At 57.1% G+C, this 17,907-nt stretch overlaps 5 protein-coding genes across 5 annotated transcripts; all 5 read left to right on the top strand.

Moving 5' to 3' along the window:
• The first annotated feature begins 2,507 nt into the window (after positions 1 to 2,507).
• Positions 2,508 to 5,493, top strand: LOC126108278 (ice-structuring glycoprotein-like). The gene is made up of 4 exons (XM_049913504.1): positions 2,508 to 2,684; positions 2,762 to 3,445; positions 3,498 to 4,250; positions 4,576 to 5,493. Exons 1-4 carry the CDS (start codon positions 2,508 to 2,510, stop codon positions 5,491 to 5,493), a joined length of 2,532 nt encoding a protein of 843 aa, XP_049769461.1.
• A 516-nt stretch (positions 5,494 to 6,009) lies between these two features.
• LOC126108279 (ice-structuring glycoprotein-like) lies at positions 6,010 to 6,914 on the top strand. The gene is made up of 2 exons (XM_049913505.1): positions 6,010 to 6,204; positions 6,282 to 6,914. The coding sequence occupies exons 1-2, from the start codon at positions 6,010 to 6,012 to the stop codon at positions 6,912 to 6,914; spliced, it is 828 nt and encodes a 275-aa protein (XP_049769462.1).
• A 1,695-nt stretch (positions 6,915 to 8,609) lies between these two features.
• On the top strand, positions 8,610 to 9,170 carry LOC126108281 (uncharacterized). Its single transcript, XM_049913506.1, has one exon. The coding sequence runs from the start codon at positions 8,610 to 8,612 to the stop codon at positions 9,168 to 9,170; it is 561 nt and encodes a 186-aa protein (XP_049769463.1).
• Positions 9,171 to 9,454: 284 nt separating this feature from the next.
• On the top strand, positions 9,455 to 12,394 carry LOC126108282 (ice-structuring glycoprotein-like). Its single transcript, XM_049913507.1, has 5 exons — positions 9,455 to 9,631; positions 9,709 to 10,355; positions 10,731 to 10,939; positions 11,033 to 11,305; positions 11,355 to 12,394. The coding sequence occupies exons 1-5, from the start codon at positions 9,455 to 9,457 to the stop codon at positions 12,392 to 12,394; spliced, it is 2,346 nt and encodes a 781-aa protein (XP_049769464.1).
• Positions 12,395 to 12,680: 286 nt separating this feature from the next.
• Positions 12,681 to 13,994, top strand: LOC126108283 (ovarian abundant message protein-like). Its single transcript, XM_049913508.1, has one exon. It carries the CDS (start codon positions 12,681 to 12,683, stop codon positions 13,992 to 13,994), a length of 1,314 nt encoding a protein of 437 aa, XP_049769465.1.
• Positions 13,995 to 17,907: the final 3,913 nt, after the last annotated feature.

Raw genomic sequence — 17,907 nt, forward strand, 5'->3', positions numbered from 1 at the left:
TTCCTTCGCAAAGAGTGCTGCCTTCGCAAGGAGTGCTGCCTTTGCACAAAGTGCTGCCTTTGCAGGGAGTGCTGCCTTTGCACAGAGTGCTGCCTCCGCAAGGAGTGCTGCCTTTGCATGGACTGTTGCCTTCGCAAGGAGTGCTGCCCTTGCAAGGAGTGCTGCCTTCGCAAGGACTTCTGCCTTTGCTAGGAGTGCTGCATTTGTTAGGAAAGCTGCCTTCGCAGGGAGTGCTGCCTACGCATGGAGTGCTGCCTTCGCAAGGAGTGCTGCCTTCGCAAGGAGTGCTGCCTTCGCAAGGAGTGCTGCCTTCGCAAGGAGTGCTGCCTTCGCAAGGAGTGCTGCCTTTGCAACGATTGCTGCCTTCGCAAGGAGTGCTGCCTTCGCTAGGAGTGCTGCCTTCGCAGGGAGTGCTGCCTACGCAGGGAGAGCTGCCTTCGCAAGGAGAGCTGCCTTCACAAGGAGTGCTGCCTTCGCAAGGAGTGCTGCCTTCGCAAGGAGTGCTGCTTTCGCACGGAGTGCAGCCTTCGCACGTAGTGCTGCCTTCACACGGAGTGCTTCCTTTGACAGAGTGCTGCCTTCGCAAGGAGGGCTGCCTTCGCAGGGAGTGCTGCCTACGCAGGGAGTGCTGCCTTCGCAAGGAGTGCTGCCTTCGCAAGTTGTGCTGCCTTCGCAAGGAGTGCTGCCTTCGCAAGGAGTACTGCCTTCGCAAGGAGTGCTGCCTTCGCACGGAGTGCAGCCTTCGCACGTAGTGCTGCCTTTGCATGGAGTGCTGCCTTTGCACAGAGATCTGCTTTCGCATTGAGTGGTGCCTTCGCAAGAAGTGCTGCCTTCGCAAGGAGTGCTGCCTTCACTAGGAGTGCTGCCTTCGCTAGGAGTGCTGCCTTCGCAGGGAGTGCTGCCTACGCAGGGAGTGCTGCCTTCGCAAGGAGAGCTGCCTTCACAAGGAGTGCTGCCTTCGCAAGGAGTGCTGCCTTCGCAAGGAGTGCTGCCTTCGCAAGGAGTGCTGCTTTTGCACGGAGTGCAGCCTTCGCACATAGTGCTGCCTTCACACGGAGTACTTCCTTTGACAGAGTGCTGCCTTCGAAAGGAGAGCTGCCTTCGCAGGGAGTGCTGCCTACGCAGGGAGTGCTGCCTTCGCAAGGAGTGTTGCCTTCGCACGGAGTGCGGCCTTCGCACATAGTGCTGCCTTCACACGGAGTGCTTCCTTTGACAGAGTGCTGCCTTCGCAAGGAGGGCTTCCTTCGCAAAGAGTGCTGCCTTCGCAAGGAGTGCTGCCTTTGCACAGAGTGCTGCCTTTGCAGGGAGTGCTGCCTTTGCACAGAGTGCTGCCTCCGCAAGGAGTGCTGCCTTTGCATGGACTGTTGCCTTCGCAAGGAGTGCTGCCCTTGCAAGGAGTGCTGCCTTCGCAAGGACTTCTGCCTTTGCTAGGAGTGCTGCCTTTGTTAGGAATGCTGCCTTCGCAGGGAGTGCTGCCTACGCATGAAGTGCTGCCTTCGCAAGGAGTGCTGCCTTCGCAAGGAGTGCTGCCTTCGCAAGGAGTGCTGCCTTCGCAAGGAGTGCTGCCTTTGCAACGATTGCTGCCTTCGCAAGGAGTGCTGCCTTCGCTAGGAGTGCTGCCTTCGCTAGGAGTGCTGCCTTCGCAGGGAGTGCTGCCTACGCAGGGAGAGCTGCCTTCGCAAGGAGAGCTGCCTTCACAAGGAGTGCTGCCTTCGCAAGGAGTGCTGCCTTCGCAAGGAGTGCTGCTTTCGCACGGAGTGCAGCCTTCGCACATTTTGCTGCCTTCACACGGAGTGCTTCCTTTGACAGAGTGCTGCCTTCGCAAGGAGGGCTGCCTTCGCAGGGAGTGCTGCCTACGCAGGGAGTGCTGCCTTCGCAAGGAGTGCTGCCTTCGCAAGTTGTGCTGCCTTCGCAAGGAGTGCTGCCTTCGCAAGGAGTACTGCCTTCGCAAGGAGTGCTGCCTTCGCACGGAGTGCAGCCTTCGCACGTAGTGCTGCCTTTGCATGGAGTGCTGCCTTTGCACAGAGATCTGCTTTCGCATTGAGTGGTGCCTTCGCAAGAAGTGCTGCCTTCGCAAGGAGTGCTGCCTTCACTAGGAGTGCTGCCTTCGCAAGGAGTGCCGCCTTCGCAAGGAGTGCTGCCTTCGCACGGAGTGCAGCCTTCGGACGTAGTGCTGCCTTCCCACGGAGTGCTGCCTTTGCATAGAGATCTGAATTTGCAGGGTGTGGTGCCTTCGCAAGAAGTGCTGCATTCCCAAGGTGTGCAGCCTTCGCTAGGAGTGCTGCCTTCAAAAGGAGTGCTGCTTTCGCAAGGAGTACTGCCTTCGAAAGGAGTGCTGCCTTCGCAAGGAGTGCTGCCTTCGCTAGGAGTGTTGTCTTCACAAGGAGGGCTGCCTTCGAGAGGAGGGTTGCCTTCGCAGGGAGTGCTCCCTTCGCAAGGGGTAATGCATTCGCAAGTAGTGCTGCCTTCTCAGGGAGTACTGCCTTTGCAACGAGTGCTGCCTCCCAATGAGTGCTGCCTTCGCAAGGAGTGCTGCCTTCGCAAGGAGTGCTGCCTTCGCAAGGAGTGCTGCCTTCGCAACGAGGGCTGCATTTGCAGGGAGTGCTGCCTTCGCAAGGGGTGGTGCCTTCGCAAGGAGTGCTGCCTTTGCAAGGAGTGCTGCCTTTGGAAGGAGTGCTGCCTTCGCAAGGAGTGCTGCCTTCGCACGGCGTGCAGCCTTCGCACATAGTGCTGCCTTCACATGGAGTGCTTCCTTTGACAGAGTGCTGCCTTCGCAAGGAGTGCTGTCTTCGCAAGGAGTGCTGCCTTCGCAAGGAGTGCAGCCTTCGCAAGGAGTGCTGCCTTCGCAAGGAATGCTGCCTTCGCAAGGAGTGCTACCTTCCCAAGGAGTGCTGCCTTAGGACGTAGTGCTGCCTTCGCTAGGTGTGCTGCCTTGGTACAGAGTGCAGCCTTCGCAAGGAGTGCTGCCTTCGCAAGGAGTGCTGCCTTTGCACAGATTGCTGCCTTCGCACGGAGTGCAGCATACGCACAGAGTGCTGCCTTCGCAAGAGGTGCTGCCTTCACAGGGAGTGCTGCTTTCGCATGGGGTGGTGCCTTCGCAAGGAGTGCTGCCTTCGCAGGGAGTGCTGCCTTCGCAGGGAGTGCTGCCTTCGCTAGGAGTGCTGCCTTCGCAGGGAGTGCTGCCTACGCAGGGAGTGCTGCCTTCGCAAGGAGAGCTGCCTTCACAAGGAGTGCTGCCTTCGCAAGGAGTGCTGCCTTCGCAAGGAGTGCTGCCTTCGCAAGGAGTGCTGCTTTTGCACGGAGTGCAGCCTTCGCACATAGTGCTGCCTTCACACGGAGTACCTCCTTTGACAGAGTGCTGCCTTCGAAAGGAGAGCTGCCTTCGCAGGGAGTGCTGCCTACGCAGGGAGTGCTGCCTTCGCAAGGAAAGCTGCCTTCGCACGGAGTGCAGCCTTCGCACATAGTGCTGCCTTCACACGGAGTGCTTCCTTTGACAGAGTGCTGCCTTCGCAAGGAGGGCTTCCTTCGCAAAGAGTGCTGCCTTCGCAAGGAGTGCTGCCTTTGCACAAAGTGCTGCCTTTGCAGGGAGTGCTGCCTTTGCACAGAGTGCTGCCTCCGCAAGGAGTGCTGCCTTTGCATGGACTGTTGCCTTCGCAAGGAGTGCTGCCCTTGCAAGGAGTGCTGCCTTCGCAAGGACTTCTGCCTTTGCTAGGAGTGCTGCCTTTGTTAGGAAAGCTGCCTTCGCAGGGAGTGCTGCCTACGCATGGAGTGCTGCCTTCGCAAGGAATGCTGCCTTCGCAACGAGTGCTGCCTTCGCAAGGAGTGCTGCCTTCGCAAGGAGTGCTGCCTTTGCAACGATTGCTGCCTTCGCAAGGAGTGCTGCCTTCGCTAGGAGTGCTGCCTTCGCAGGGAGTGCTGCCTACGCAGGGAGAGCTGCCTTCGCAAGGAGAGCTGCCTTCACAAGGAGTGCTGCCTTCGCAAGGAGTGCTGCCTTCGCAAGGAGTGCTGCTTTCGCACGGAGTGCAGCCTTCGCACGTAGTGCTGCCTTCACACGGAGTGCTTCCTTTGACAGAGTGCTGCCTTCGCAAGGAGGGCTGCCTTCGCAGGGAGTGCTGCCTACGCAGGGAGTGCTGCCTTCGCAAGGAGTGCTGCCTTCGCAAGTTGTGCTGCCTTCGCAAGGAGTGCTGCCTTCGCAAGGAGTACTGCCTTCGCAAGGAGTGCTGCCTTCGCACGGAGTGCAGCCTTCGCACGTAGTGCTGCCTTTGCATGGAGTGCTGCCTTTGCACAGAGATCTGCTTTCGCATTGAGTGGTGCCTTCGCAAGAAGTGCTGCCTTCGCAAGGAGTGCTGCCTTCACTAGGAGTGCTGCCTTCGCTAGGAGTGCTGCCTTCGCAGGGAGTGTTGCCTACGCAGGGAGTGCTGCCTTCGCAAGGAGAGCTGCCTTCACAAGGAGTGCTGCCTTCGCAAGGAGTGCTGCCTTCGCAAGGAGTGCTGCCTTCGCAAGGAGTGCTGCTTTTGCACGGAGTGCAGCCTTCGCACATAGTGCTGCCTTCACACGGAGTACTTCCTTTGACAGAGTGCTGCCTTCGAAAGGAGAGCTGCCTTCGCAGGGAGTGCTGCCTACGCAGGGAGTGCTGCCTTCGCAAGGAGTGTTGCCTTCGCACGGAGTGCGGCCTTCGCACATAGTGCTGCCTTCACACGGAGTGCTTCCTTTGACAGGGTGCTGCCTTCGCAAGGAGGGCTTCCTTCGCAAAGAGTGCTGCCTTCGCAAGGAGTGCTGCCTTTGCACAGAGTGCTGCCTTTGCAGGGAGTGCTGCCTTTGCACAGAGTGCTGCCTCCGCAAGGAGTGCTGCCTTTGCATGGACTGTTGCCTTCGCAAGGAGTGCTGCCCTTGCAAGGAGTGCTGCCTTCGCAAGGACTTCTGCCTTTGCTAGGAGTGCTGCCTTTGTTAGGAATGCTGCCTTCGCAGGGAGTGCTGCCTACGCATGAAGTGCTGCCTTCGCAAGGAGTGCTGCCTTCGCAAGGAGTGCTGCCTTCGCAAGGAGTGCTGCCTTCGCAAGGAGTGCTGCCTTTGCAACGATTGCTGCCTTCGCAAGGAGTGCTGCCTTCGCTAGGAGTGCTGCCTTCGCTAGGAGTGCTGCCTTCGCAGGGAGTGCTGCCTACGCAGGGAGAGCTGCCTTCGCAAGGAGAGCTGCCTTCACAAGGAGTGCTGCCTTCGCAAGGAGTGCTGCCTTCGCAAGGAGTGCTGCTTTCGCACGGAGTGCAGCCTTCGCACATTTTGCTGCCTTCACACGGAGTGCTTCCTTTGACAGAGTGCTGCCTTCGCAAGGAGGGCTGCCTTCGCAGGGAGTGCTGCCTACGCAGGGAGTGCTGCCTTCGCAAGGAGTGCTGCGTTCGCAAGTTGTGCTGCCTTCGCAAGGAGTGCTGCCTTCGCAAGGAGTACTGCCTTCGCAAGGAGTGCTGCCTTCGCACGGAGTGCAGCCTTCGCACGTAGTGCTGCCTTTGCATGGAGTGCTGCCTTTGCACAGAGATCTGCTTTCGCATTGAGTGGTGCCTTCGCAAGAAGTGCTGCCTTCGCAAGGAGTGCTGCCTTCACTAGGAGTGCTGCCTTCGCAAGGAGTGCCGCCTTCGCAAGGAGTGCTGCCTTCGCACGGAGTGCAGCCTTCGGACGTAGTGCTGCCTTCCCACGGATTGCTGCCTTTGCATAGAGATCTGAATTTGCAGGGTGTGGTGCCTTCGCAAGAAGTGCTGCATTCCCAAGGTGTGCAGCCTTCGCTAGGAGTGCTGCCTTCAAAAGGAGTGCTGCTTTCGCAAGGAGTACTGCCTTCGAAAGGAGTGCTGCCTTCGCAAGGAGTGCTGCCTTCGCTAGGAGTGTTGTCTTCACAAGGAGGGCTGCCTTCGAGAGGAGGGTTGCCTTCGCAGGGAGTGCTCCCTTCGCAAGGGGTAATGCATTCGCAAGTAGTGCTGCCTTCTCAGGGAGTACTGCCTTTGCAACGAGTGCTGCCTCCCAATGAGTGCTGCCTTCGCAAGGAGTGCTGCCTTCGCAAGGAGTGCTGCCTTCGCAAGGAGTGCTGCCTTCGCAACGAGGGCTGCATTTGCAGGGAGTGCTGCCTTCGCAAGGGGTGGTGCCTTCGCAAGGAGTGCTGCCTTTGCAAGGAGTGCTGCCTTTGCAAGGAGTGCTGCCTTTGGAAGGAGTGCTGCCTTCGCAAGGAGTGCTGCCTTCGCACGGCGTGCAGCCTTCGCACATAGTGCTGCCTTCACATGGAGTGCTTCCTTTGACAGAGTGCTGCCTTCGCAAGGAGTGCTGTCTTCGCAAGGAGTGCTGCCTTCGCAAGGAGTGCAGCCTTCGCAAGGAGTGCTGCCTTCGCAAGGAATGCTGCCTTCGCAAGGAGTGCTACCTTCCCAAGGAGTGCTGCCTTAGGACGTAGTGCTGCCTTCGCTAGGTGTGCTGCCTTGGTACAGAGTGCAGCCTTCGCAAGGAGTGCTGCCTTCGCAAGGAGTGCTGCCTTTGCACAGATTGCTGCCTTCGCACGGAGTGCAGCATACGCACAGAGTGCTGCCTTCGCAAGAGGTGCTGCCTTCACAGGGAGTGCTGCTTTCGCATGGGGTGGTGCCTTCGCAAGGAGTGCTGCCTTCGCAGGGAGTGCTGCCTTCGCAGGGAGTGCTGCCTTTGCAAGGAGTGTTGCCTTCGCTAGGAGTGCTGCGTTCACTACGAGTGCTGCCTTCGCAAGGAGTGCTGCCTTCGCAAGGAGTGTTGCCTTCGCAAGTAGTACTGCCTCCGCAAGGAGTGCTGCTTTCGCAAGGAGTGCTGCCTTCCAAGGAGTGCTGCCTTCGCTACAAGTACTGCCTTCGCACGGCGTGCTGCCTTCGCAAGCAGGGCTCCTTTCGCAGGGAGTGCTGCTTCGCAAGGGGTAATGCCTTCGCAAGTGCTGCTGCCTTCACAGGGAGTACTGCCTTTGCAACGAGTGCTGCCTTCCAATGAGCGCTGCCTTTGCAAGGAGTGCTGCCTTCGCAAGGAGTGCTGCCTTCGCAAGGAGTGCTGCCTTCGCAACGAGGACTGCCTTTGTAGGTAGTGCTGTGGTCGCAAGGGGTTTTGTCTTCGCCATGAGTGCTGCCTTTGCAAGGAGTGCTGCCTTCGCAAGGAGAAATGCCTTCGCAAGGAGTGCTGGGTTCGCAAGGAGTGCTGCCGTTGCACAGAGTGCTGCCTTTGCAGGGAGTGCTGCCTTTGCACAGAGTGCTGCCTCCGCAAGGAGTGCTCCCTTTGCATGAAATGTTGCCGTCGCAAGGTGTGCTCCATTTGCAAGGAGTGCTGCCTTCGCAAGGAGTGCTGCCTTCGCTAGGAGTGCTGCCTTCACAGGGAATGCTGCCTACGCAGGGAGTGCTGCCTTCGCAAGGAGAGCTGCCTTCACAAGGAGTGCTGCTCTCGCTAGGAGTGCTGCCTTCCAAGGAAAGCTGCCTTCGCTAGAAGTGTTGCCTTCGCACGGAGGGCTGCCTTCGCAAGGAGGGCTCCCTTCGCAGGGAGTGCTGCCTTCGCAAGGGGTAATGCCTTCACAAGTACTGCTGCCTTCGCAGGGATTACTGCCTTTGCGACGAGTGCTGCCTTCCAATGAGTGCTGCCTTTGCAAGGAGTGCTGCCATCTTACGGAGTGCAGCCTTCGCATGGAATGCTGCTTTTGCTCAGAGTGCTGCCTTCACAAGGAGTGCTGCCTTCGCAAGGAGTGCTGCCTTCGCAGGAGTGCTGCCTTTGCACAGAGTGCTGCCTTTGCAGGGAGTGCTGCCTTTGCACAGAGTGCTGCCTCCGCAAGGAGTGCTGCCTTTGTATGGACTGTTGACTTCGCAAGGAGTGCTGCCTTTGCAAGGATTGCTGCTTTCGCAAGGAGTGCTGCCTTCGCTAGGAGTGCTGCCTTCGCTAGGAGTGCTGCCTTCGCAGGGAGTGCTGCCTACGCAGGGAGTGCTGCCTTCGCAAAGAGAGCTGCCTTCACAAGGAGTGCTGCTTTTGCACGGAGTGCAGCCTTCGCACATAGTGCTGCCTTCACACGGAGTGCTTAATTTGACAGAGTGCTGCCTTCGAAAGGAGAGCTGCCTTCGCAGGGAGTGCTGCCTACGCAGGGAGTGCTGCCTTCGCAAGGAGTGCTGCCTTCGCAAGGAGTGCTGCCTTCGCAAGGAGTGCTGCCTTCGCAAGGAGTGCTGCCTTCGCACGGAGTGCAGCCTTCGCACATAGTGCTGTCTTCACACGGAGCGCTTCCTTTGACAGAGTGCTGCCTTCGCAAGGAGGGCTTCCTTCGCAAAGAGTGCTGCCTTTGCACAGAGATCTGCATTCGCAGGGTGTGGTGCCTTCGCAAGAAGTGCTGCCTTCGCAAGGTGTGCTGCCTTCGCTAGGAGTCCTGCCTTCAAAAGGAGTGCTGCCTTCGCAAGGAGTACTGCCTTCGAAAGGAGTGCTGCCTTCGCAAGGAGTGCTGCCTTCGCTAGGAGTGTTGTCTTTGCAAGGAGGGCTGCCTTCGAGAGGAGGGCTGCCTTCACAGGGAGTGCTGCCTTCCCAAGGGGTAATGCATTCGCAAGTAGTGCTGCCTTCTCAGGGAGTACTGCCTTTGCAACGAGTGCTGCCTCCCAATGAGTGCTGCCTTCGCAAGGAGTGCTGCCTTCGCACAGAGTGCAGCCTTCGCACTTAGTGCTGCCTTTGCAAGGAGTGCTGCGTTTGCACAGAGATCTGCATTCGCATTGAGTGGTGCCTTCGCAAGAAGTGCTGCCTTCGCAAGGAGTGCTGCCTTCGCTAGGAGTGCTGCCTTCGCAAGGAGTGCTGCCTTCGCAAGGAGTGCTGCCTTCCCACGGAGTGCAGCCTTCGCACGTAGTGCTGCCTTCCCACGGAGTGCCGCCTTTGCACAGAGATCTGCATTCGCAGGGTGTGGTGCCATCGAAAGAAGTGCTGCATTCGCAAGGTGTGCAGCCTTCGCTAAGAGTGCTGCCTTCAAAAGGAGTGCTGCCTTCGCAAGGAGTACTGTCTTCGAAAGGAGTGCTGCCTTCGCAAGGAGTGCTGCCTTCGCAAGGAGTGCTGACTTTGCTAGGAGTGCTGCCTTCGCAAGGAGTGCTGCCTTCGCAAGGAGTGCTGCCTTCGCACGGAGTGCAGCCTTCGGACGTAGTGCTGCCTTCCCACGGAGTGCTGCCTTTGCATAGAGATCTGAATTTGCAGGGTGTGGTGCCTTCGCAAGAAGTGCTGCATTCGCAAGGTGTGCAGCCTTCGCTAGGAGTGCTGCCTTCAAAAGGAGTGCTGCTTTCGCAAGGAGTACTGCCTTCAAAAGGAGTGCTGCCTTCGCAAGGAGTGCTGCCTTCGCTAGGAGTGTTGTCTTCACAAGGAGGGCTGCCTTCGAGAGGAGGGTTGCCTTCGCAGGGAGTGCTGCCTTCGCAAGGGGTGGTGCCTTCTCAGGGAGTACTGCCTTTGCAACGAGTGCTGCCTCCCAATGAGTGCTGCCTTCGCAAGGAGTGCTGCCTTCGCAAGGAGTGCTGCCTTCGCAAGGAGTGCTGCCTTCGCAACGAGGGCTGCCTTTGCAGGGAGTGCTGCCTTCGCAAGGGGTGGTGCCTTCGCAAGGAGTGCTGCCTTTGCAAGGAGTGCTGCCTTTGCAAGGAGTGCTGCCTTCGCAAGGAGTGCTGCCTTCGCACGGCGTGTAGCCTTCGCACATAGTGCTGCCTTCACATGGAGTGCTTCCTTTGACAGAGTGCTGCCTTCGCAAGGAGTGCTGCCTTCGCAAGGAGTGCTGCCTTCGCAAGGAGTGCTGCCTTCGCAAGGAGTGCAGCCTTCGCAAGGAGTGCTGCCTTCGCAAGGAGTGCTGCCTTCGCAAGGAGTGCTGCCTTCCCAAGGAGTGCTGCCTTAGGACGGAGTGCTGCCTTCGCTAGGTGTGCTGCCTTCGTACAGAGTGCAGCCTTCGCAAGGAGTGCTGCCTTCGCAAGAAGTGCTGCCTTTGCACAGATTGCTGCCTTCGCACGGAGTGCAGCATACGCACAGAGTGCTGCCTTCGCAAGAGGTGCTGCCTTCGCAGGGAGTGCTGCCTTCGCATGGGGTGGTGCCTTCGCAAGGAGTGCTGCCTTCGCAGGGAGTGCTGCCTTCACAGGGAGTGCTGCCTTTGCAAGGAGTGTTGCCTTCGCAAGGAGTGCTGCGTTCACTACGAGTGCTGCCTTCGCAAGGAGTGCTGCCTTCGCAAGGAGTGTTGCCTTCGCAAGTAGTACTGCCTCCGCAAGGAGTGCTGCCTTCACAAGGAGTGCTGCCTTCCAAGGAGTGCTGCCTTCGCTACAAGTGCTGCCTTCGCACGGAGGGCTGCCTTCGCAAGCAGGGCTCCCTTCACAGGGAGTGCTGCTTCGCAAGGGGTAATGCCTTCGCAAGTGCTGCTGCCTTCACAGGGAGTACTGCCTTTGCAACGAGTGCTGCCTTCCAATGAGTGCTGCCTTTGCAAGGAGTGCTGCCTTCGCAAGGAGTGCTGCCTTCGCAAGGAGTGCTGCCTTCGCAACGAGGGCTGCCTTTGTAGGGAGTGCTGTGGTCGCCAGGGGTTTTGTCTTCGCCATGAGTGCTGCCTTTGCAAGGAGTGCTGCCTTCGCAAGGAGAAATGCCTTCGCAAGGAGTGCTGGGTTCGCAAGGAGTGCTGCCTTTGCACAGAGTGCTGCCTTTGCAGGGAGTGCTGCCTTTGCACAGAGTGCTGCCTCCGCAAGGAGTGCACCCTTTGCATGAAATGTTGCCGTCGCAAGGAGTGCTGCATTTGCAAGGAGTGCTGCCTTTGCAAGGAGTGCTGCCTTCGCTAGGAGTGCTGCCTTCGCAGGGAATGCTGCCTACGCAGGGAGTGCTGCCTTCAAAGGAGAGCTGCCTTCGCAAGGAGTGCTGCTCTCGCTAGGAGTGCTGCCTTCCAAGGAGTGCTGCCTTCGCAAGGAGTGCTGCCTTCGCAAGGAGTGCTGCCTTCGCAAGGGGTGCTGCCTTCGCACGAAGTGCAGCCTTCGCACATAGTGCCGCCTTCACAAGGAGTGCTTCCTTTGACAGAGTGCTGCCTTCGCAGGGAGTGCTGCCTTCGCAAGGAGTGCAGCCTTTGCACAGAGTGCTGAGTTCGCAGCGAGAGCTGCCTTTGCAGGGAGAGTTGCCTTCGCAGGGAGTGCTGCCTTTGCATGGAGTGCTGCCTTTGCAAGGAGTGCTGTCTTCGCACAGAGTGCTGCCTTCGCACAGAGTGCTGCCTTCGCAGGGACTGCTGCCTTAACAAGGAGTGCTGCCTTCGCAAGGAGTGCTGCCTTCGCAAGGAGTGCTGCCTTCGCACAGAGTGCTGCCTTCGCACGGAGTAGTGGTTCGCACAGAGTGCAACTTCGCACAGAGTGCTGACTTTGCAGGGACTGCTGCCTTCGCAAAGAGTGCTGCCTTCGCAAGGAGTGCTGCCTTCACAAGGAGTGCTGCCTTCGCAAGGAGTGCTGCCTTCGCAAGGAGTGCTGCCTTTGCACGGAGTGCTGCCTTTGCAGAGGGTGCTGCCTTCGCAAGGAGTTCCGCCTTCACAAGGAGTGCTGCCTTCGCTATGAGTGCTCCCTTCGCTAGGAGTGCTGCCTTCGCTAGTAGTGCTGCCTTCGCAAGGGATTGTGCCTACGCACGTAGAGCTTTCTTTGCACGGAGAGCTGACTTTGCAAGGAGTGCTGCCTTCGCACGGAGAGCAGCCTTCACACGTTGTGCTGCCCTCGCACGGAGTGCTGCCTTCGCAAGGAGTGCTGCCTTCGCAAGGAGTGCTGCCTTTGCACGGAGTGCTGCCTTCGCATGGAGTGCTGCGTTTGCACAGAGTACTGCCTTCGCAAGGAGTAGTGCCTACGCACGGAGTGCTGCCTTTGCGCTGAGTGCTGCTTTGCAAGGAGGGTTGCCTTCGCAAGGAGTGCTGCCTTCACAAGGAGTGCTGCCTTCACAGGGAGTGCTGCCTTCGCAAGGAGTGCTGCCTTCGCAAGGAGTGCTGCCTTCGCAAGGAGTGCTGCCTTCGCAAGGAGTGCTGTCTTCGCACAGAGTGCTGCCTTCGCACGGAGTAGTGGTTCGCACAGAGTGCAACTTCGCACAGAGTGCTGACTTTGCAGGGACTGCTGCCTTCGCAAAGAGTGCTGCCTTCGCAAGGAGTGCTGCCTTCACAAGGAGTGCTGCCTTCGCAAGGAGTGCTGCCTTCGCAAGGAGTGCTGCCTTTGCACGGAGTGCTGCCTTCGCATGGAGTGCTGTGTTTGCACAGAGTACTGCCTTCGCAAGGAGTAGTGCCTACGCACGGAGTGCTGCCTTTGCGCTGAGTGCTGCTTTGCAAGGAGGGTTGCCTTCGCAAGGAGTGCTGCCTTCACAAGGAGTGCTGCCTTCACAGGGAGTGCTGCCTTCGCAAGGAGTGCTGCCTTCGCAAGGAGTGCTGCCTTCGTAAGGAGTAATGCCTTCGTAAGGAGTTCTGCCTTTGCATGGAGTGTTGCCTTTGCTAGGAGTGCTGCCTTCGCAAAGAGTGCTGCCTTTGCACAGAGTGCTGCATTCGCAAGGATTGCTGCCTTCGCAAGGAGTCCTGCCTTTGCAAGGAGTGCTGCCTTCGCAAGGAGTGCTGCCTTCGCACGTAGTGCTGCCCTTGCACAGAGTGTTGCCTTCGCAAGGAGTGCTGCCTTCGCAGGGAGTGCTGCCTTTGGAAGGGTAGTTGCCTACGCAAGTAGTGCGGCCTTCGCATGGAGTGCTGCCTTCACACGGAGTGCAGCCTTCGCACAGAGTGCTGCCTGGTAGTGCTGCCTTCGCAAGGAGTGCTGCCTTCGCAAGGAGTGCTGCCTTTGCAAGGAGTGCTGCCTTTGCAGAGGGTGCTGCCTTCGCAAGGAGTTCCGCCTTCACAAGGAGTGCTGCCTTCGCTAGGAGTTCTCCCTTCGCTAGGAGTGCTGCCTTCGCTAGTAGTGCTGCCTTCGCAGGGAGTGCTGCCTTCACAAGGGATTGTGCCTATGCACGTAGTGCTGCCTTTGCACGGAGAGCTGACTTTGCAAGGAGTGCTGCCTTCGCACGGAGAGCAGCCCGCACACGTTGTGCTGCCCTCGCACGGAGTGCTACCTTTGCACAGAGTGCTGCCTTCGCAAGGAGTGCTGCCTTTGCAGGGAGTGCTGCCTTCGCATGGAGTGCTGCGTTTTCACAGGGTACTGCCTTTGCACAGAGTGCTGCCTTTGCACAGAGTGCTGCCTTTGCACGGAGTGCTGCCTTCGCACGGAGTGCTGCCTTCGCAAGGAGTGCTGCCTTTGCTTAGAGTGCTGCCTTCGCAAGGAGTGCTGCTTTCGCAAGGAGTGCTGCCTTTGCACAGAGTGCTGCCTTTGCAGGGAGTGCTGCCTTTGCACAGAGTGCTGCCTCCGCAAGGAGTGCTGCCTTTGCATGGACTGTTGCCTTCGCAAGGAGTGCTGCCTTTGCAAAGAGTGCTGCCTTCGCAAGGACTGCTGCCTTCGCTAGGAGTGCTGCCTTTGTTAGGAATGCTGCCTTCGCAGGTAGTGCTGCCTACTCATGGAGTGCTGCCTTCGCAAGGAGTGCTGCCTTCGCAAGGAGTGCTGCCTTCGCAAGGAGTGCTGCCTTCGCAAGGAGTGCTGGCTTCGCACGGAGTGCAGCCTTCGCACGTAGTGCTGCCTTCGCAGGGGGTGCTGCCTTTGCACAGAGATCTGCATTCGCAGGGTGTGGTGCATTCGCAAGAAGTGCTGCCTTCGCAAGGTGTGCTGCCTTCGCTAGGAGTCCTGCCTTCAAAAGGAGTGCTGCCTTCGCAAGGAGTACTGCCTTCGAAAGGAGTGCTGCCTTTGCAAGGAGTGCTGCCTTCGCTAGGAGTGTTGTCTTCGCAAGGAGGGCTGCCTTCGAGAGGAGGGCTGCCTTCACAGGGAGTGCTGCCTTCGCAAGGGGTAATGCATTCGCAAGTAGTGCTGCCTTCTCAGGGAGTACTGCCTTTGCAACGAGTGCTGCCTCCCAATGAGTGCTGCCTTCGCAAGGAGTGCTGCCTTCGCACGGAGTGCAGCCTTCGCACATAGTGCTGCCTTTGCAAGGAGTGCTGCCTTTGCACAGAGATCTGCATTCGCATTGAGTGGTGCCTTCGCAAGAAGTGCTGCCTTCGCAAGGAGTGCTGCCTTCGCTAGGAGTGCTGCCTTCGCAAGGAGTGCTGCCTTCGCAAGGAGTGCTGCCTTCGCACGGAGTGCAGCCTTCGCACGTAGTGCTGCCCTCCCACGGAGTGCTGCCTTTGCACAGACATCTGCATTCGCAGGGTGTGGTGCCATCGCAAGAAGTGCTGCATTCGCAAGGTGTGCAGCCTTCGCTAGGAGTGCTGCCTTCAAAAGGAGTGCTGCCTTCGCAAGGAGTACTGCCTTCGAAAGGAGTGCTGCCTTCGCAAGGAGTGCTGCCTTCGCTAGGTGTGTTGTCTTCGCAAGGGATAATGCATTCGCAAGTAGTGCTGCCTTCTCAGGGAGCACTGCCTTTGCAACGAGTGCTGCCTCCCAATGAGTGCTGCCTTCGCAAGGAGTGCTGCCTTCGCAAGGAGTGCTGCCTTCGCAAGGAGTGCTGCCTTCGCAAGGAATGCTGCCTTCGCAATGAGGGCTGCCTTTGCAGGGAGCGCTGCCTTCGCAAGGGGTGGTGCCTTCGCAAGGAGTGCTGCCTTTGCTAGGATTGCTGCCTTCGCAAGGAGTGCTGCCTTCGCTAGGAGTGCTGCCCTTCTAAGGAGAACTGGTTCCGCAAGGGGTGCTGCCATCGCTATGAGTTCTGCTTTCGCAAGGAGGGCTGACTTCGCAGGGAGTGCTGCCTTTGCAAAGAGTGCTGCCTTCGCAAGGAGTGGTGCCTTCGCAAGGAGTGCTGCGTTCGCAGGGAGTGCTGCATCCACAAGGGGTGGTGCCTTCGCAAGGAGTGCTGCCTTCGCAGTGAGTGCTGCCTTTGCAAGGAGTGTGCCTTCGCAAGGAGTGCTGCCTTTGCTAGGAGTGCTGCCTTCGCAAGGAGTGCTGCCTTCGCTAGGAGTGCTGCCCTTCTAAGGAGAACTGGTTCCGCAAGGGGTGCTGCCATCGCTATGAGTTCTGCTTTCGCAAGGAGGGCTGACTTCGCAGGGAGTGCTGCCTTTGCAAAGAGTGCTGCCTTCGCAAGGAGTGGTGCCTTCGCAAGGAGTGCTGCGTTCGCAGGGAGTGCTGCATCCACAAGGGGTGGTGCCTTCGCAAGGAGTGCTGCCTTCGCAGTGAGTGCTGCCTTTGCAAGGAGTGTGCCTTCGCAAGGAGTGCTGCCTTTGCAAGGAGTGCTGCCTTCCAAGGAGTGCTGCCTTCGCAGGGAGTGCTGCCTTCGCAGGGAGTGCTGCCTTCCAAGGAGTGCTGCCTTCGCAAGGAGTGCTGCCTTCACAAGGAGTGCTGCCTTTGGAAGGAGTGCTGCCTTCGCAATTAGGGCTGCCTTCGCAGGGAATGCTGCCTTCGCAAGGGTTGGTGCCTTCGCAAGGAGTGCTGCATTCGCAAGGAGTGCTGCCTTTGCACAGACTGCTGCCTTCGCAAGGAGTGCTGCCTTCGCAAGGAGTGGTGCGTTCGCTAGGAGTGCTGGCAAAAAACTAACATGCAACGAACAAATCGATAAAAGTTACGGGTTGGGCAGAGCAGAAAAATAAACAGGAAAACAAAAGTAAATTGGACTGCTTTACTTTAAACACGATATAGGCTTTCCAAAACTAAACTTTCCTGCTTGTTTCGAAAGGAGGAAGACGCAATTTGCAGCTGTAATGAAGATGTGTTGGAAGTAGGATATATGTGTGTGTTGATATACCGTGAATCGCAGATCGATCGAGGAAGTTCGTGGCTGCAGTTGAAGGCATGGAAAATTATGGGTACAGCAATTCTACTACTATTACCAACGATTTGGTTAAATGTATCGCATGTGTTTTTACGTAGTTACTGTCTACTGAACTTCAAAGTTATAAGTCGCTCGTAATGCATTCCGTCATTTTGCCGTATTTAGCACTTTCTACCATAGACGAAGTGTATTGGATGGCTCAGCACTCGACCATTACTGTCGCGTCACGTCTAGAACAAACAGGGTGGGGAAAAACAATTTGACCGAAGTGCAGAGCAGGAAGTCAGCATCAAATGAAGGAATTTCGGTATTGCAAGTGTCAGTTGAATATTTCGGGCGCTATGCCAACATGGCAACTGTGGTCACTTTGAACATTTGCTATGACATACATAATAGCAATAAGTGGCGGCTCCCTTCTTACTCACCTTTTTAAGACATATTGAAACATGAGACATGGACATCTGATTCTCTTCATCTCTAAAAACGTGCTGTGTCCTAAGTCAGCTAAGAGTTTTCAAATCGTGCCATCTCTGCAAATTCTGCTGTCTCTGCAATGCATGCTATCTTTGAAACGTGTGCTGTCTTTGCAAGGCGTGCTGTCTTTGCAAGATGTGCTGCCTTCGCAAGCAGTGCTGCCTTCACATGGCATGCTGCCCTACAAGGCATGATGCCTTCGCAAGGCGTGCTGTCTTTAAAAGGCGTCCTGCCTTCGCAAGGCATGCTGTCTTCGTGAGTCGTACTGTCTTGACAAGCCGTGGTGTCTTTGCAAGCCTTCTGTCTCTGCAAGGGGTTCAGTCTTTGCAAGGAGTGCTGTCTTGGCAAGGTGTGCTCTCTTGGCAAGATATGCAGTCTTGGCAAGGTGTGCTGTCTTGGCTACGTTGTGCTGTCTTGGTAAGGTGTGCCATCTTGGCAAGGTGTGCTGTCTTGGCAAGGTGTGCTGTCTTTGCAAGGAGTGCTGATTTATTAAGGCCTGCTGTCTCAGCAAGGCATGCTTTCTCAGCAAGGCGTGCTGTCTTGGCAAGGCATGCTTTCTTGGCTATGTGTGCTCTCTGGGCAAAGTGTGCTGTCTTGGCAATGCATACTATCTTCGCTACGCATACTGTCTTATCAAGGAGTGCTGTCTACACATTGTGTGCTTTCTACAGATGGCGTGCTATCTACACATGGCATGCTGTCTGCAGATTTCGTTCAGTCTACACATGACATGCTGTCTACACATGGCGTACTGTCTAAATATGTCTTTGGAAGACATTCTACCTACACAATGTGTTCTGTCTACACAAGGCGTGCTGTCTACATAAGACATGCTGCCTACACAAGGCGAGCTGTCTACTTAAGGATGGCTGTCTGCAAAAGGCGTGCTGTCTACACAAGGTGTGCTGTCTTCACAAGGCATGCTGCTTTCGCATGCCATGGCATCTTTTGAGGGCGTGCTGTCTTCGCTAGCCATCCTGTTTTCGCAAGGCATGCTGCTTTAGGAAGTTGTGCTGTCTTGGCAAGGCATGCTGTCTTGGCAAGGTGTGCTGTCTTGGCAATGCATGCTGTCTTGGCAAGGCATGCTTTCTTGGCAAGGTGTGCTGTCTTGGCAATGCGTGCTGTCTTCTCAAGGCATGCTGTCTTGTCAAGGTGTCCTGCCTTGTCAAGGCATGCTGTTCTGGCTATGCAAGGTGTTTTGTCTGGGAATTGTGTTCCATCTTGGCAAGGTGTGCCATCTTTCAAATGTGTGCCATCTTTGCAAGGTGTGAATTCTTTGCAAGCCATGAATTCTTTGCAAGGCATGCTGTATTTGCATGGTTTGCTGTCTTTGCAAGTTGTTCTGTCTTTGCAAGTCGTGCCATCTCTGCAAATTTTGCTGTCTCTACAATGCATGCTATCTTTGAAACGTGTGCTGTCTTTGCAAGGCGTGCTGTCTTTGCAAGGTGTGCTGTCTTCGCAAGCAGTGCTGCCTTCACATGGCATGCTGCCCTACAAGGCATGATGCCTTCGCAAGGCGTGCTGTCTTTAAAAGGCGTCCTGCCTTCGCAAGGAATGCTGCCTTCGCAAGGCATGCTGCCTTCTTGAGGTTGGCTGCCTCGACACGGAGTCCTGCTTTTGCTAAGCGTTCCTCCATCACAAGGCATGCTGTCTTTCCAAGCC

This window comes from Schistocerca cancellata, chromosome 11 (genome assembly GCF_023864275.1).
Source record: "Schistocerca cancellata isolate TAMUIC-IGC-003103 chromosome 11, iqSchCanc2.1, whole genome shotgun sequence".
In the NCBI taxonomy this organism is placed as follows: domain Eukaryota; kingdom Metazoa; phylum Arthropoda; class Insecta; order Orthoptera; family Acrididae; genus Schistocerca; species Schistocerca cancellata.

Excerpts from the sequence above, each read along its gene's own strand:
- LOC126108278 (XM_049913504.1), top strand. The coding sequence starts at position 2,508 with ATGAGTGCTGCCTTCGCAAGGAGTGCTGCCTTCGCAAGGAGTGCTGCC. Across the intron at positions 3,446-3,497 it reads GAAAGCTGCCTTCGCACGGA|AGTGCTGCCTTCGCAAGGAG; the intron begins GTGCAGCCTTCG and ends TTCCTTTGACAG. Across the intron at positions 4,251-4,575 it reads ACGGAGTGCAGCCTTCGCAC|AGTGCTGCCTTCGAAAGGAG; the intron begins GTAGTGCTGCCT and ends TTCCTTTGACAG.
- LOC126108279 (XM_049913505.1), top strand. The coding sequence starts at position 6,010 with ATGAGTGCTGCCTTCGCAAGGAGTGCTGCCTTCGCAAGGAGTGCTGCC. Across the intron at positions 6,205-6,281 it reads TTGGAAGGAGTGCTGCCTTC|AGTGCTGCCTTCGCAAGGAG; the intron begins GCAAGGAGTGCT and ends TTCCTTTGACAG.
- LOC126108281 (XM_049913506.1), top strand. The coding sequence starts at position 8,610 with ATGAGTGCTGCCTTCGCAAGGAGTGCTGCCTTCGCACAGAGTGCAGCC.
- LOC126108282 (XM_049913507.1), top strand. The coding sequence starts at position 9,455 with ATGAGTGCTGCCTTCGCAAGGAGTGCTGCCTTCGCAAGGAGTGCTGCC. Across the intron at positions 10,940-11,032 it reads TCGCAAGGAGTGCTGCCTTC|GGAGTGCTGCCTTCGCAAGG; the intron begins GCAAGGGGTGCT and ends CTGCCTTCGCAG. Across the intron at positions 11,306-11,354 it reads GAGTGCTGCCTTCGCACGGA|GGACTGCTGCCTTCGCAAAG; the intron begins GTAGTGGTTCGC and ends CTGACTTTGCAG.
- LOC126108283 (XM_049913508.1), top strand. The coding sequence starts at position 12,681 with ATGGAGTGCTGCCTTCACACGGAGTGCAGCCTTCGCACAGAGTGCTGC.